At 50.2% G+C, this 17,016-nt stretch overlaps 1 protein-coding gene and 1 pseudogene across 2 annotated transcripts; both read right to left on the bottom strand.

Annotated features, from left to right (window-relative positions):
- Positions 1-2,554: 2,554 nt before the first annotated feature.
- Positions 2,555-3,404, bottom strand: LOC308559149 (fructose-2,6-bisphosphatase TIGAR pseudogene; annotated as a pseudogene). Its single transcript has one exon. The product of its transcript is annotated as a fructose-2,6-bisphosphatase TIGAR pseudogene (transcript).
- Positions 3,405-5,966: 2,562 nt separating this feature from the next.
- LOC308559010 (UL16-binding protein 3-like) lies at positions 5,967-15,033 on the bottom strand. The gene is made up of 6 exons (XM_081141149.1): positions 14,553-15,033; positions 10,672-10,926; positions 10,179-10,451; positions 9,530-9,659; positions 9,191-9,309; positions 5,967-7,981 (listed from the first exon to the last, which is right to left on the bottom strand). Exons 1-6 carry the CDS (start codon positions 14,650-14,652, stop codon positions 7,947-7,949), a joined length of 912 nt encoding a protein of 303 aa, XP_080997275.1. The 5' UTR covers positions 14,653-15,033; the 3' UTR covers positions 5,967-7,946.
- Between the last annotated feature and the right edge of the window lie 1,983 nt (positions 15,034-17,016).

Below are 17,016 nucleotides of genomic sequence, written 5' to 3'. Positions count from 1 at the left end.
TGTTTTGTATTTTCCCCAGTGTGTGAGGATGCCACTAAAAATCCAGAATAAGTGTCCACTGTGACACGCACAAATGATTGGTGACCAAATTCAGCTATAGGCGTAACATCCATTTGCCAAATATGTCCTGGGAGCAATCCCCGTGGATTCACACCATATTGCAGTACAAGGGGCACATGCTCAGGACAGTTTTTGACACTCCTTTACTATTTGTCAGATGGCTTCACGAGTAATGTTAAATTGTTTTCTTAAACCCAAAGCATTTTGATGCTGCAGAGCATGTGAGGCTCGTGCTTGGTCAACAGAGGAAATAACTAAGAAAGTGCCATGAGTCCACACATGTGCTGGTGCATTTCCTTCTGAGAAAGGTCCAGGGGGAATTGAGTGAGCTCTGCTATGTCCCACAAAACAGGGTGAGGTTCGTTGCTGAATCAGTTGCTGTACAAACAAGAGAGTGGTTATTACTGAAGCGGGATCACTGCCAGTCAGGGTAGCCGTCTCCAAACCTTGAATGGCAGATACAATGTATTTAGAACCTGTGTACAAATTAAATTTTACATCTTGCAAGCATTTCCATAATAAATATTCTCCTCCTGTTAAACATGCTTTAGCTATAGATCCCCAATCATTAGGAGTTAAAGCGTCAGTAGCAATGTTTTCTAGGATGGTCAAAGTATACAGAGCAGTGGGCCCATATTGAGCTGTAGCCTGTTTTAGCTCCTTTAACATTTTGAATGACAAAGGGGTGTAACATCTTTGCACCTGATTACGATTATCAGGGTTTGCCTGCTCAGAGACTGGAAAGACGGCAAGCCCAGAATTCCACACCTCCTCTCCACTCTCGTGCGCTTTCAAGAGCGTTCTTTGCAGTGGAGATAGGGTATCCTTGATCTCTTTTTCTACACGTGGATAATTTAGATTACTTTCCCTGTTACAATTGTTCAATTTAGAATTATCCTGATCATCTCTTTTCCATGGAGAGGCAGGTGGAGCAGAAGGGAAAGTTGGTTTTTGTTCAGAAGTTTGTAAAGATTGCACCAACCGAGCCAACTGCCTGACAGTCTCTTAGCTGTATTAGTCATAGCTGGCTAGAGACGATCATCAGGGTTGGAAGGAGCAGCCGCATCGTCTAGTTCGGCCTGCTCCTCCAGGGCGGAGCTCCTGGGCATCCCATTCGGAACCCTCACCCCCTCCCTTCGTACATTCTCTCCTCCTGCTAATTTTTCCTCTAATATAGGAGCCTCCTCTTTTTGTTCTATACTCGGTTTTATGTTCAAACTCATGAGTAGGATCAAGGGAATCACGGACGAGACCCCAGAGAGAGAATGTACCCACGGGCACCCCTTCTGGCCCATGTGCATCATACCAGTCTCCTACTTTTCCCCCTATCTTTCCCCACATTTTTATATTAACTGTACCTTCTTCAGGAAACCAAGGACAGGCTATCCCTATGAATTTTAAAAACTTTAAAATCTGTTCTTCAGAAACCTTTGCTCCTCTTGTTCTTTGTTGTTGTTGTTGTTTACTTAATTTTATTGTTGATAGTAATACAGGGGAACCCCATTTTGTCCGGCTCCACCCAACATCTGAAGGCTGGGGCAGAGAAGGGTTTTTGAGAGTCCAATCCATACACACAAAATTAAGTGAACCAACAGAGTCTCCCTGTCCTGCAGTGCCATCTAATGAGGTGGACATGTAACTCACTGTACCATCCACAAAAACGGCACAGTTGCAGTTACCCCAGTACCTTTTTTTTTTTCCAACAAAGCACCCACTTTTACTCTGAGGTTACTGTGCAGCACGCTAGCAACCATTTACTCTCTGCAGAGCCTTCCTCAAACCAAACTCTTCAGCCTACAGATGAGAGAAGAACTTTATCTTCTCTTGCTCAGATACCTTAATGTTCTTAAAGCAAGGGATGCTTTACCTGCCTCCTCACCAATCCTAATCTGCATCCATCCACTTTTCAAAGCTTCTAGAGGATACGAGTCCAACTGTTGATTTCTGTGTTAAAAATTAGTGTCCCTTTGCTTTATACAAACTTACGATGGTAAGCCTTTTTGTTTAAAGGACTTTTAAAATGTAACATTGGCACTATAAATATGCAGTGGGAATGATAAATAATTCCTTCTTCCAAGTACTGGATGGAGACAGTACAAAACATACAGTATCTTGCCAAGAGTCAATAAAACAAGCTAGATTTCTCAGACATTAAAGAAAAATATTAACATTAAAGAGGGGGGAGGGGACAGAGTAACCAGGTTATTAATCCCCCAATTTGCAATACTGAGTTCCTTCATCCATTTACAAGCCAGAGACATAACTAAGCAGGGTGGTAAAATGCTCTGGAAAATGCTAAGTGTACTCAGACGAAAGTCGATTCTAAATGGTTTCCCATTAGTGTTTTATGTGGCTTTGATTCCATTTGAGCTTTAAAATCTGCTGTAAAAGACAGCTTCTTAACCGTTTCCAATTCAGTGATAGCAGAAGATGGAATAAAATCAAAGGTACTCCCTCCCTCAGAGGCTCAAAATTGTTAGATTCTGATGTAGATTTAAATTCCGCAAGTTTCGGTCACTCCATTTAGATGATCCTGCAGGTTCCACAAACACACTGAACTGCTGGTTTAACTTCTCTTCCGTTCTCAAAGTTTATGATAAAGAGACTAATCCCGGTATTGGGACTGACTGATACAAATTCGGATTTGCTCAGGGTTGCTGGTAAGAAAACCTCGAGGTCACTCAGGAAATAATTGAACAGCCCTTTCATGTAAGCACCATGACTCACAACTAAGACACCGGCTGCTAAGTCTGGAGCACCGCTGTCTGAATTAAATTTGGAGGCACAGTTTTTTTCCAAAGGGAATCTCTCTGTCAAAGAAGTTTCCAGACAGCTGCTTGGAGCTCCTGAGGAACACGGTTCGTTTTGACCTGCTTCCTTTAGGATGAGTTGACAAAGAAATTCAGAAAAGTCTATTGCACGCATCTTCACCTGGTCCAAGGTCTCCGGGCGGTGTGCACCCGGGGCATTCTTCCCCAGCTGCTTTGGCCGTTGCCTTGAGCTCCCTCAGGCCCTTGCCTTCTGCAACCCTGTATTTTCTTTCTCGAAGTCTTGAATCCTACTTCACTGTCATGTTTTGGCAACATTTCTCTTCTCCAGATTCCCACACATGGTCTGCTTTGTCCGAATGAGATCACTGGAGAACACATGAGTAAACTTGGCATTATTAAGAAATACACCTGCAGCAGCTATTTGCTTAAATCTAGTTTCTGAAAGAGGCTCATGTAACCTTGCCCTCGAATTATTTTCTCCGTGTTTAGTCGTGTTTGTCCATGCTGGACAAAAGTCCGAGCGCAGTGCGTGATCGCTGGCGTCAGGGACACCGCCCCTCTTGTTCTTAACATAAAGGTAACATTTGAGCAAAAGGCCTCTGTGTTGAACTGGACTGCCCCATCTTATTTTACTCCTGACTATAAATCCAAATGCTGCTCTTACCCCAATTCCTTTTCTGGCTCACAGCTCACAGAGAGAGGAGTGCCCCACACTCCCTTAAGCTGCATCTCGAGCACTCGGGTCCCTGTTCGGGCGCCACTTGTCAGGAACCAGCCTGAGAGACGAACAAACCTGAGCTCGAGCGGTGGGAATGAGAGAGACAAAGTTGTGGGATCCGGAGGCCTGCCCTCCAATGAGCACCCCAAATGGCTTCAACGCCTTCATGACACAGTGAGTAACAAACAACTGGTAATGCGGTGAGGGTGATCCAAAGTAGTTCCCTCAAGGCCGCATGAACCCACCTTCAGAGTAAACACCCTGCCTCCTGCACACGTGGGCCCAGACCTTGGTCATTTCTTTATTTTGGCTCCTCATGGGAACTTGTGGGGAGGGTCGAGTCCTTGACTCCAGACCCTCAGGTGACATGGACCATGTCCAGACCCGTCATCGGCTCCCAACAGAAGGGTTAGTTCTTCCTCTGCCAGCCTGGCCGTCAGAGGGGTTCTCTTGCTGTCTCAGAGATGGAGCAAAGGTACCTATGGCTCCCTTTCCTTCAACCCCAACTGTTACTTGGAGTTTTCCTTTACTGATGATCCCTCTCGTTGCTGAAACTTCAACATTCCTACCAATGGACAACCATAGTGTGAGGTTCAAGGCCAGGGCATGGAAACACATTTCTTAATTATACCAGTAGTAGCGGGAAGGTCAAATCCGTCAGACCTCTGGGAATGAAGGTGCATGCCAGAAAGGCCTGGAAAAGGCAGAAGGAAACTGTGAAAGACCTAAAGGAAAAGCTTAAAAACAAATTTCTTGATATTAAACCACAGCCTTTCAAGCCACAGGAATGACTGCAAAGCCCAGGACCAAAATGGAACAGACCTTGTGGGCCTAGGAAGCTCTGCATTTATGTAAATATCAGAAGTTGGTCCCAATGAGCAGACCAGCAGTGGGGACAGGGCACAGAGGACACAGCAGGACCTGAGGATAAGTCGGGAGCAGAGGTATTCTGCTTCCCACTGGGCTGTACCTTCAAAGCTGGGCACAAATATCACCCCCCGTTAATTCTGCATTTCCCTCCTGTTTCAGTCTGGATTCTCCAGAGAAGCAGACTACAGTGATGTGGATAGATAGACAAACAGACAGAAAGATAGACGGAGAGACAGATAAATAATAGAGTATTAGGTCATGTGATTATGGTGGTTGCCACGTCCAACACATGTAGGGTAGGCCGGCAGTCTGGAGCCGGGTGAGCCCGTGGGGCACATGAAGACTGAAGTCAGTCGCCTGGAGAAGTCCCTCTTCCTGGGAGGGGGCGGTGGTCAGCTTACTGCTCTGCTCAGGCCTTCAACTGATTTCTCAAGGCCCACCAACATGTGGAGGGCAACCCCTGAACTCAAAGTCCACCAACTTCTTACACGTCTGCAGGCTAAATTAGCATCTCCTCTCCCCTCCCTGTGTCCTAGCACCCTAGTCCACAGGCAGAACATCACAGCTGCAGGAGGGGCATCTATATTTTGCGCTGCATACTTCACGTGGTCATTGGAAACACAATGTGTCCCTTTTGTGAAACAGACGGCAATGCATGCTGACGCTCAGTCATTCTGTGCTAAATTGAATTACCTTGGGGAACAGGAGCTGAGGGCGATTCTCCTCATGTGTGGGTCTCACTATGCATATGACCATCTGTGGGGAACCAACCCCAAACTTCAGAAGAACCCTCCCTATTCTCCTGCTCCCCAGGGGAATTCAAGTGATCACAGAGGATGGAGCAGCAGAAGGAATTACATCCTGCAGGATAAAAGTGATAAAGGGACACTTTGTACCCCCAGTGACCCCATGCAGTGTGGAGCACACAATACACAAACACCCTCACCAAGTGCAACAGTCTCACTGTGGACTCGGGTGTTAGGAAGCACAGGAGGAGATAATTTAGCCTGAGGAGGTTCAGGAAGACTTTCAGCTTTAAAGCAGAACCAACTCTTGGTGATGGGACAGGACGTGCCAGCCAGAGGTAGGAGCCAGAACAGAAGCTTGGAGGCATGATGCTGGGACCAGCGGGTAGGCCAAGGCGGCCATACCACAGGGCAGAGGAGAACAGGAGATGACAGGTGGGGGCATGGGACAGGGTGGAGGTGTGGGAAACCCCAACAGAAATCATGAGTTCCAGAAGCAAAATATACCAGTAATACACACACACGCACACCGCTTAGAGGGTTGATCCATCTCAGAAGAGCTGCAAAGCCCTTCTCTCTGACCGGGTTGCATGGAGGCCCCTGCATCACAGCGAGGGGTCAGGCCTGTAAAAGTGCATTTGCACACCTCCCATTGCAGGCCTGGCTGACCATGCTGCTGAGGTGCAGGAGGGAGAAGCCGGTTCCTCTGGAGCACAGAAGGGTCAGTAGGAAACAAAGGGGCAAGGCCTGTCTTTATGCAAGAGCAGGGTCTGAGGTGGAAACAGGGGAGACCCAAGTTTTCCACATCTGAATTGCATTTATTGAAGTATTTCCCTTCATACTTCAAATCCTGAAAATTGAGTGTTTCCTAAATTCTCACTTTTAAAAACTTTTCCAAATTTTTTCAAACAAGAAAAATCTTACAAAAACATTACAGGTGCAGCTAGAGAAAGTCTATTCCTCAGCTATGGGCAGTGAGCTGCTAATATCCCATCACTGCTACACTGTACACAGCGCATTTCCTAGAAACCTGGGCACTTATACCACCCCCAATACAATCATCACATAGATTTCACGTCAGTACGCTGGGGCCATCACATCCCTAGTCCCACCCAGGTTCACCAGGAGTGTCCTCTATTCGCCATGACGTCCAGCAAAAGGCTCTGATGGATTGAGACATTTCCCATCTCCTTCTCATGCCAAAGTTGTGGTTTAGGAGTGTTTTATTTGCCCCTTCTGTGCTTTGTATACTTTTTAAAATATCTGGAGAGATTTGTATTCAGATGGCCACTGTTCTTACGGGACAATGAGAAATCAACATTAATACATCTCCCAGATCTAAAAGTTTTCATCCAGCAATTTGGTTGTTTCCTGTTTGACAGTGGTTTAGATTATTTAGTCATCCAGGTAGAAAGAAATAGAAATGTTTTACCAACATTTTCCATAGATTTTCCTTTTGCTGGGTATTTAATGTGTTGCTAATTTTTTGCTATGACAAAACAATGCTGCCACAACAACAGCAGCAGCAAATATCTACATACATTTTGGCCCATGTTTGTAAGACTGGAACTGACTCTCAGAGTCCCAGGGGGGATGCGCATACTGTCCACTGCCCTAGACACTGTCAGATGGTATTTCAGAGCTGATTCATCCCATCCATACCCATACGACCATGCAAGGTAACTCCTGCTGTTCTATTTCCCATCCAGTGGTTAGGGTTGGCAAATTTGAAATTATTTGACGATTTTGTGGGTGTGTAAGGGTATCTATTGGACTTTTCATTTGTGTTACCTTGATTCTTTGTGAGATTTTCAATCATTTCAAAGTGTATTTTCCATCCATGAACTCCTCAAACCTTGCTCCTACATCTTTGGAGAATTTACAGGATCCAATTTACTTCTAGGAGCTCCTTACATATCCTGGACACTGATCCTTTGTCATAAGGGGATTAAACAACTTTGAGAAGTAGAGATGTTTCAGCCATAAGGACTTACTTCTCACTGAAGGAGGGGAGTGGAGGGATGGCGATCACAGGGAAGTCACTGCCTGGGTGGAGTGTGCTGGGATAAATCAGAAAAATCCTCATTTCTTAAGGTCCATATGAGGATTTTATTCCACTTCTCATGATGAGACTCAGATGGTAAATTCTGGTTCCATACCAATCTAGCAGAATCCCTGGTTTTATTTACTCTATGGCGTAGACAAAGAAACAATAATCACCTAAAATTCTGTGTGTATCAAACACAATTCCTAAGTAAGTATATTTTATAGTAATATTTTATAGAGAGATATACAGTTAAATAGCATTACATAGGGGAAAGTTCCTAAAAGTAACTATCATAAATATCATTTTTCCTTGTAAAACCTGGTGAGGTTCGACCAGGACATACAAAGAATCCCTGAGGTTCTGAGTTTTCACGGGTGTTTCACTATCAGCACCATTTGCAAGAACAAGGTCCCGATGCAGATCCACCCACTTTCCACAACCAAAGGGAACACGGAAAATCATCTCTTTGGTGAGACTTCTTGTGCAAGCAGTGAGAAGACTAAGTGCAAGAGCCCAACAATTCCACCAAGAAAAAATGGAACCAAATGTGGGAAAAAGTGCAGAGTTGACATATCCCCCGTTGAATAGAGGACAGGGATATTGCATCTGCTGCATCCTCACAATCCTCTGGAGGTCTCTGCATTTGCTGCGAGGACTGCAGCTCCTGGAGGTCAACACGTAAACAGCTGGAGCTGGAAAGGCAGCCAACCAGAAGGGACAGATGTTGAACTAGATCACACCCTCAGGAGCTTCTGAGCAGCAGCATCTTCTGTCATCAGAAAAGAAACACGTGTTTGTCCCACCAGCTCTGGAAATCCTGGGTCAGTTCCCCTGGGCTACCGACCCCATTCGCTTCCATCTCACAGCCCCACCCTCACTGAGATGCATGTATTTCCCCTCAATTCTCACCACCAGCCTGGGTCCTGCCCTCCTTTACCACATGACAGTCAGACCCAAGTCCTGTTAATGACAGGTGGGGCTCAGGACTTAAGGTGCAAATGAATTGCTCTGCTCCCTCTACTAAAGTCCTGATTCTAAAGCACCCATGGGCGCCCTGTCCAAACAGAGGGGCCTGCATCCTGGTTCCTCTAGCACTGGGGAGGGTTGCAGACAAACATCCGTCATTCCCCTCCTCTCTCCTCGCCCTAGTACCAGCACAGGACTCTGGGAGTGACTGGCCCTGCCCTGCCCATCCATCCTTGCTTGTCAGCGTCAGCATGCAACTCCACTAACAACTCAGCCACACTTAGCTCCCGAGTCACCTCTGCTCAAGGCTGGGGCCCCTCTTTGCCTCAGAATCTGGAGTGTGGGGGAGGCTGGCTGCCAGGGGACTGCACCAGGGCTCAGCCAGGAATCCCAGGGGTTCACTGAGATCTCACCTCCTTCTAACCTTGTCCTGCACAGTCCCTAAGGTTAGCCTGCTGCCTTACCTGACGTGCTTGAAGCAACGTTTTCTGGGAACTCAGCCATGAGCTCCAGCCTTTCGAGTTGGGTCTGCAAGGCCTTCCACCCCTCTTCCTGGGATTACACCCAGGCCCCTCTCCTCTTAGCTTCCTGGACACTCCCTTCCCCTGGACACATCACATGGAGCCACCATGCTGCTCTCACCTGAATGTGAGTATTGCCCACGTCCTGTGTGCCTGCTGTCCCCACACCACCCACACTGGGCCCAAATACACTCTCCCAAACAGAACGTGAGCCAGGACTGCAATCACTAAACCCCTTTAGCATCAATAGGCCTTAAGCCTTGGCGTGGGCCCCTCTTTTTCCCACTGGCATTAACAGTAAGGAGACAGCAGATCTCAGGGCTGAACTTGTCCAAGTTATTGCTACCAAGCAATATGTGTTACTCTCCTGGTCTCATTTCCAGGAGGAGAAATTTCAGTGAGAGGGCAGGGGACAGGCTGGGAATTCACCTTTCCCTGTCCTCACTCAGGCCATCCGCCCCTCACTTCCCACTTCATTCTGCTCTTAGTACCTGTTACCAGCCAACTATGACCAAGCAGGTGAGGATCACAGAGACAATCAAGGTGATGTGAGTGTTGGTTGTGGCTTTGGACGGGGCTGTGGCTGTGGCGGTGGCTGTAGTTGGTGCAGCTGAAATGGAAACAAAAGAATGACACTCTGTGCAGAACCCAAATCTCAGAAGATGCCTCCTCTCGCCTGCTGCCCCCGGTAATCCCACAATGCACACAGTTCCTACCCCTCTAAGTGTGGCAGGCACTGTGACAGACCCTGGGGCGGAACAAAGAGAGGAGATGGGCCCTGTCCCCTTGGGGTTCATACATTAATGGGGGAAGCAAGGGCTACAATATACCCAGTCACTCCTGCTGCGACAGAAGAGGAGACATGAGTAAGGAGGCTGCGCAGTCCTCTCAGGAGCTGGCTTGAGGTGGACTTGAAGCATTTCCAGAAAAAGACCAGGTGAGACGCAAAGGAAAGTGATGCTGAGAAGACAGAACAGCACAAGGAACAGGTCTGAAAACAGAGAGATGCCCTCATGTTTGGGCAGGAGGAAATCCACAGAGCGTGGCCCAAGTTATTTGCAGTGAGGGAGAGACGTGAGGAGGGAAAGGGGGCTTGTTGAACACACCCACGGCCGTTATTCCCCAAGAACTGACCACGGACGAGTCACACTTTCAAACACACACACATTCACACACACACACTCTCACACAGACACTGACACACATGCTCACACTCAGAAACACACAGACATGCTCACACACACACATGTTCACACTCAGACACTCATGCACACACACACACAGACACTCTCACAGACACACGCACACTCATACATGCTCACAGACACAAACTCACATACACTCATGCACACACACACAATCACACACACTCATACACTCATGCACACACACACACACTCATACACTCATGCACACACCCACTGCGGCAGTTCAGTCTGTCCTCGAGAGAATGGCCCCTCCGTCCCTGTGTCCCCTTACCTGTTGTCTCCAGCTCTTTCTTCCGGGGCACCAGGAACTGCAGCCAGCCCTGGCAGTCTCTCGTTGAGTAGAAATTGAAGGCCTTGGTCAAATCATCATCCCTCTCCCACTCGTCTTTCATCTGTTCACCTCGGGAATTATTGGCTCTATACTCTCCCCTCTCAGCGTCAAAGACAAGGAGCCTCTGTCCGTCCGAGAAAAACTCCCAGGACCCCCTGGTGCGTCCACCGGCTGTGCACTGACAAATCAGACTGACCTGCAGGGCGAAGGGAGCTGCCCCGCAAGAGAGACGTCAACCTCTGCTCTTGACAAGTCCTTTGTCCCCACCTGGGGTCCACCCCCCTGAACCCTTCCACTCCTGCCCTGTTCTCCCCGACCTTTCTGCTGGGCCACCCGAGAAGGCCCAACATCCAATTTTATTTTTCACGTGACTACAACCAATATAGCTAACCCCACAATCTACTCACTTCTGCAGCTGCATTTTCTAACTTACCTCCGTCTGCATATTTCTCCGGTTCTATGTCAGACAGGTGCTGCCTGATCAAGTCCCCCATGTCCCTCAGCGTCTTAGTCTGATCTTTCCAGGCATGTGTGCCCATTACCTCCTCCCTCAGGAAATCCATAGATATGACCTTATCATTTTCACAGTCATAGAAGAGATAATTCTTTCCATCCAGCAGGCCGTGAACCATACACCGTGGCTGTGTATTGAAAGCAATGCTGAAATCATAGTGAAGACGGTGATCATCTGGAAAGAAAAAATGCAGGTGACAGCTGGGGTTGGCAGAAGAGGACCCAAGGCACTACCTCCCCCATCTCTGTGACAGCAACACCTCAGCCCCTGCCCCCGATGGCTGGGCTGGCAGAGCAAGGACTGACACTGCCAGGCTTCTCCCTTCACCAGGTGAAGGCTAGTGCCCCTCCATTGCTTGAGGAGGACCAGCAAGCCTCTGCCTGGCAAGAAACCACACATCTCCAGATATGTCCCCTCTGTTCACTAGGACAATCAATACCCATCATCAGCCCATAACCAATGCAGGGACATGCCAAGTGGCTATGGAGGAAAGGTCTCGATGCCAAAGGACTATCAGAAACGAGACCAGTGCCTGCAAGAACATGGAGAGCATGTAGGGGCCGCTCCTGAGGAAGCCGTGACAGTGGGGTGGGGGATGTAGACAGATCTCCAGGTTAAAGGAACAGTTTGCAACTGTGGGTCATGAAGTAGCACAGCCCTGGGAGATGGTGCTAACCTGCTGCTAGGATGGACCTTGCAAGCTTGGAGGAAGGCATGGCTACAGTGCATGGCACAGAAAAGCCGGAACTTCTGAGGCAGGTGGAAGAGGAAGGGATCAGAGGGCTCAGAGAAGTGGATATGCCAGGGGGGACATAACATGCAAAGGCAGAAAGTGTCCAGTCAACCATGCTCCATGGGGAAGCCTGAAGCTAGACTCGGGTTGATCAAGCCAATGGGGAAAGCATGGAGGAGAAGAGCACCAGAACTCTCCAAAAGCTCGCTGATGACTTTGCTCAAGGTCAGGAATGGTGGTGGGAGTTGGTGTTCCCCAAAAAGTCTGCCAGTAGTAATGGGGATGGAACACGTTGAAATGATAAGTCACAGGTACAGGTGCTTGTGTCAGGAGCAAAGGAGTTATGAGCATCACAATGACTAGGAAGGTGGCAAATGCAGCCAGGGCCTCAACCACAGAGAGCTATGACTATGGCTCACAGAACAGGGGGATCCTAGAGGCAAAATGGATGGACATTCAACCTGGGTACTTACTGCTGGATTTAAATAATTAAAACAAACAGAGACAAACACAAGGATGGGTGATCAGGAGGCTGAAAGCAGCCTCCCAGCAGAAGACTGAATCCTTTGCCCAGTTCCCAGAACTGAGCCACTTCTCAGGCTCAGAACTCACTACCAGAAGGAGGGGCAAGGCTGCAATGAGGAGGGGCCTCTCAACACCGCACCAAGCGCAGAAGTCCCACAGGCCTTCCCCAAAGACCCATGTGGCCATTGACTCAGGTTAGTGTGCACTGGGTAGCAGAAACGACTTACGCTCTCATATTTGATCCCGTGTATGAGTTGACATCATCCACAGGGATCTAAAGTGATGCATGGGGCCAGGGAATGAACACAAACCTGTCCCAGGTCCTGCTCCCAGGCGTGTTATTGGTCCATATCCACACTGTGGTCCTTATCATATTTCCCAGATGTGTAATAGGAATAGAAAATCTTTGTAGTTATTGAATTACTTGTGGGCTCAGGGCTACTGCCAAGCAGGGAAATTTAAGTACAATATTGGCAAACTGTCTTCCCTTTGCTCTGAATAGAATGCTAAACCAGTATTTTATCCTGGATAATATGAATGAGAGGAGGACCAACCTTAAACCCTTAAGGATGCAGGACATGATCCCTATCCTACAGCCATTTAGTAACAATCTGGTCTGGAGACTTTCTCTAATTATCTAGCTGCCAAAGAGTTTAGCCTGTGCAGACCACAGGTCTCTTTGCCACTACTCACCTCTGCTGTTGTAGCAGGAAAGAAGCCACAGACAATACATGAATCATTGAGTGTGGCTGGACCTGCCCCTCGGGCCCTAAGATCCACAGAATCTGGGATACTGGAGGCATCAGTGCGAGGGAAAGTTGCTATCTGGACTTGAAGGCATCCTAATGGGAGAATCATATTGCAGATCCATAGGGCTGACGAAAGGCCATACCCCTTGCAACAGGGAATTCCACAGCATTTAAAGAGGTCTGGTAGAGATGAGGCCCCTGGCTATGGGATATCACAGTCGCCCATCATGAGCGTCATTAGCTAAGGCAGGCCGAGTGCTCATGAGACACTGTGACTTTTCTGGCACTGAAATGAGCAGGGTCACAGGCAACAAATGAGATACAGAAGCAGAGGCCCCAATCTTGACACCAAAATGTACCAGCACCACCCTATGCTCACACCTGTGGCTTCATGGAGTGTCTCTAATGGCCCCCGTCCACCAATGAATCCAGTCTACAGAGAGGAGGGGAGCACTGACCCCTGTCTGTGGGACCCACATCCTCTCACATTCACTCCACCCAGAAGCCACAGGTTCTTCAACACTCAGCAGAGGCACCCTGGGAGATGATTCCCTAGGGGCGGGGTCACCCATATAGGGGACTCCCTGTATACCCTAAATCTGGGGTCAGGAAACTAGCAGAGTGGCCACATCTGGCCCCCCAATTGTTTGCATCTTGCCTTTGGCTGCTTTGGCACCACAAACGTGGAGGTGCCTAGTGCATACAGAGATACCAAGAGGTCTGCAAAGATAAAAATATTTACTACTTGCCCTTTATAGAAAAAGTCTGCGCACTTCTGCCTTAATCTACGGCCTTCATATGATGCTGCCTCCTCCGTGGGTGGAAAATGTGGGTTTGGGATGAAAGGGTGAGAGAGGGTGCCCTTCCTCACCGTCATTCCCAGGTCATGCCTGTCCCTCCTGCCCTAGGTTCCCTGGGCCAGGTGCACAGGCTTTTGCAGGGTGTGCCCTCAGGCCAGGGCACAGATATGCCACCTGGTAGAGGAAATGATTAGGGCCACTTCACAGATGAGAAGGTACTGGAGGTACTGGTGGTCCTGGGACCCCAAAGAATTGGGTAGCAAAACGGGGTGAGCCGGGGAGGGGAGCAGCGGCTGCGGTGGAAGAGTAGTACTGAATGGGACTGGGCTTGGCTGCTGGCAGAGCGGCTGGGAAGGTCAGGGCTGGAGAGCAGCGGCTCATTAGGGGAGGCGCCGGTGCAGTCAGCTCAGCCGGCCGCAGGTGCCACGACCTGCCCGCAGCGCGGGGTTGAAAGGGGGCGGGCGGTGCAGACGGGGGCTTGCTGGGGAACGTCCTGTGAGAAGGGGAGGGGCGCACGGGTGTCTGCCTGTGGGTGGCGACCCTGAGGAGACGCCCGGGCCCTGGGACAGGGGCTCCCAGTTCCCCAGAAGCAGGACTTGCACCCGGGGCAGGAGGGCGGCCTGGGGATGTCACGCGCCCGTGGCAGCAGGTTCTCGCCGCGCCCTCCCCCTCCCTGCTCGCTTCCCTCCGGCGAGCTGGCCCTGTCACTTCTAGCACCTCTGGTGGTCCTTGTTGCCTGGACGCCGAAACCTGCCCCGGACGCCAAAACGGAAAAGGGCCGGCGGCGGGGATGCGCGGTGATCAGCGGGGATGGCCCGTGGGGGAGGGGGCGGCGCGCGCGGGGCGGCGGGGGGCGCGGTGCTACCGGCGAAAAGTGCTGGAACCGCCTTGGGGGCTCCGTCCCGAGCGGGAGCTTAAAGGGCCCAGGCCGGTCCCCCTCCGCTTCCTCCCCTCCCCGCCCCCAGCCCACTGAAGGCTGCACCCTGAACTCACCTCCGTGCGCCCAGAGACAGTCAGCTGCCCACGGACAGTCGGGCAGCACAGCCAGAGCCGCGAGGACGACAATGAACTCGGAGCCGGGGGTCCTGGGCATGGCGAGCGGCAGTGGGCGCGCGGCGGGGGCGGTGACGCGCGGACGGCGTAGGGAAAGCCCCGCAAGCCTCCGCACAGCGCGATCTGCCGGGATGTGCCCTTCGAGCCGCAGAGATAGCGGCGGGACGAAAGTATTGGCAGAGGATGCGCCGGTCGCCAGAAAGAGGGAAAGCCGGGCGTCCAAAACCAGTCGACCCCTCCCACGGTCTCCAAGTCCGGACCGCCACCAGCAGAAAACAGTAGGCAGCCCGGCCCGCGGAGGAAACCCACGCTCCGCACTGGGCGCAGCGAGGACGCGATTGGCTCAGCTCCCGGCAGCGTGGGGGATAGGCACGCCTCCTATCCCCGCGGGGGGGCCTAGGAAGCCCAGTTTAGCCCCACCTAGCGGCGACCACACGCTCCCTTGTAGCGCTGCAGGAACCAGGGCCCAGCGTCCCGGCGGTGGGCGGGACCCGGGTGTTCTCCAGGGATCGCCAGCCCCGGCGACCAGCAAACACGCCCCTACCCTGCTCACAACTTGACCGCAAACCACAAAGCCCCCCCCTTGAAGCCTTCACCCTGGACCCTCCCAGCGGCTCAGCCAGAGGGCTCCAGGACCTGCAGCCCCAGGCGCTCATTTCAGACGCTTTCCCTCACCAACTACTGCTCCCCTTCCAGCTCGCCCCGTTTTATGACCCAGTTCTTTGGGGTCCCAAGAACACAGGTGCTTCCAATACCTTCTCGTCTGTGAAGTGACCCTAACCGCTTCTTCCCCCAAGGGACACCTTATCCCCTGGCCTGAGGACACACACAGCAAAAACCTCTGCGCCTGACCCCGGGAACCTAGAGCAGGAAGAACAGGAAAGCACATTTTTTCAAAGTATGATCCTGGGAATGATGCTGAGGAAGGGCACTCTCTCTGGATCCTTTCATCCCAAACCCCCTTTTCCACTCACCGAGGACCCACAACATATAGTCGTTGATTTAGGCGAGAGTCTGCCAACTTTCTGTCTAAAGGACAGATGGCGAACGTTCTGGTCTTTGCAGGCCACTTAACTCTCTGTCTCTATACACACTACACATCTCCACCTTTATGGTGCAATAGCACCCCAAGACGACATGCAAAGAAACGGGGGACCACATATGGCCCCTGTACTACTTTGCTGACCCAACATTTAGAGTATATAGGGTGTCACATGTTTGGGGGTCCTGTCCAACCAGACGGCTGTGTGCTGAAGAGCCAGAAGTTGTCACCATCCTGCCTGTGGCTACTGGGTAGTCGTTGTGAGAGGATGTGGGTCCCACAGGAACAGGACACTGCTCCACTTTGTTCCCTAGGCTGGATTCCTTGGTCCAAGAGGGTCTTTGAGACACTGCAGGCAGTCACAGGGGCAGCCCAAGGGTAGTGCCCATGCAACATTTCTGGCGTCGAGATCAGGGACACTTGTCTCTACATCTTGTATGTTCCCTGTGTCCCTGCTCATTTCAAAGCCCAAAGAATTTTCTATCTTATGACTGCTGGGCCTATCTGACCTCATGTCAGTCATGATGGGCAACTCTGATAGCCCACATCCAGAGGCCTCATCTCTACCAGGTCCTAGTATTTTACCAGGAGCCTCTTCAACTGGTGTGGGTCTCCCTGCAGCAAGCCGAGTAGTTGCAGCAGGCTTCTGTCTTCAAAGCCTAAACTATTTAATACATACCCATCTATAGAAAGTCTTCTCCAGGCTGGCAAAGGGATAGAGCTAGGAAAAGGATCACACCCCCGCATCCTTAGAGAGGGTTTAACCGTGGACACTCCTCTGTTATTTCATAGAGAGTAAGATACTGTTTCAACCACCTACTTGGAGGAAAGAGGAGAAAACGTAAGAAGGTTGTAACTGAATTTCACTACTGTGTAGCCCTGAAACCACAAGTAACTGGCTATCAAAAAGGTTTTCTATTCCTGTTACAAATCCGGGGAATGTGAAATGACCACTGTGTGGTTGCTGAACCAAATGACACCACTGAGAGCAGGGCCAGGGACAGCTGTCTGTTCATTACCTGGGCCCCAGCCCCATGCACCACTTTCATAACAGGGCCCATGATAATACCTCTCGTCTCCGGGGATGATGCCAACTCACACACTAGGTGCAATGTGGATGTCTGGGTAGTTTGTGCTTCCCAGTGTAATTTACCTGAGTCAATGGCCATATGGCACTTGCTGTCAACCCGAAGGATCCTTTCTCATTGGAATCTGGCCTCTCCTGCTGGTAATGGGTTACAGGTCTCAGAAGTGGCTCCTTTCTCTAAATTGGCAAGGGATAAAGCCTCTGTCTAGAGAGGGTGCTTTTAGCCTCCTAGTTATTTATCCTTGTGTTTTGTCTTTGGTTTTATTACTTAAATC

The sequence above is a fragment of the Miniopterus schreibersii genome (genome assembly GCF_964146895.1).
Source record: "Miniopterus schreibersii genome assembly, chromosome: 6".
NCBI classification, from domain to species: domain Eukaryota; kingdom Metazoa; phylum Chordata; class Mammalia; order Chiroptera; family Miniopteridae; genus Miniopterus; species Miniopterus schreibersii.
This window is presented reverse-complemented; position numbering and strand designations above follow the sequence as displayed.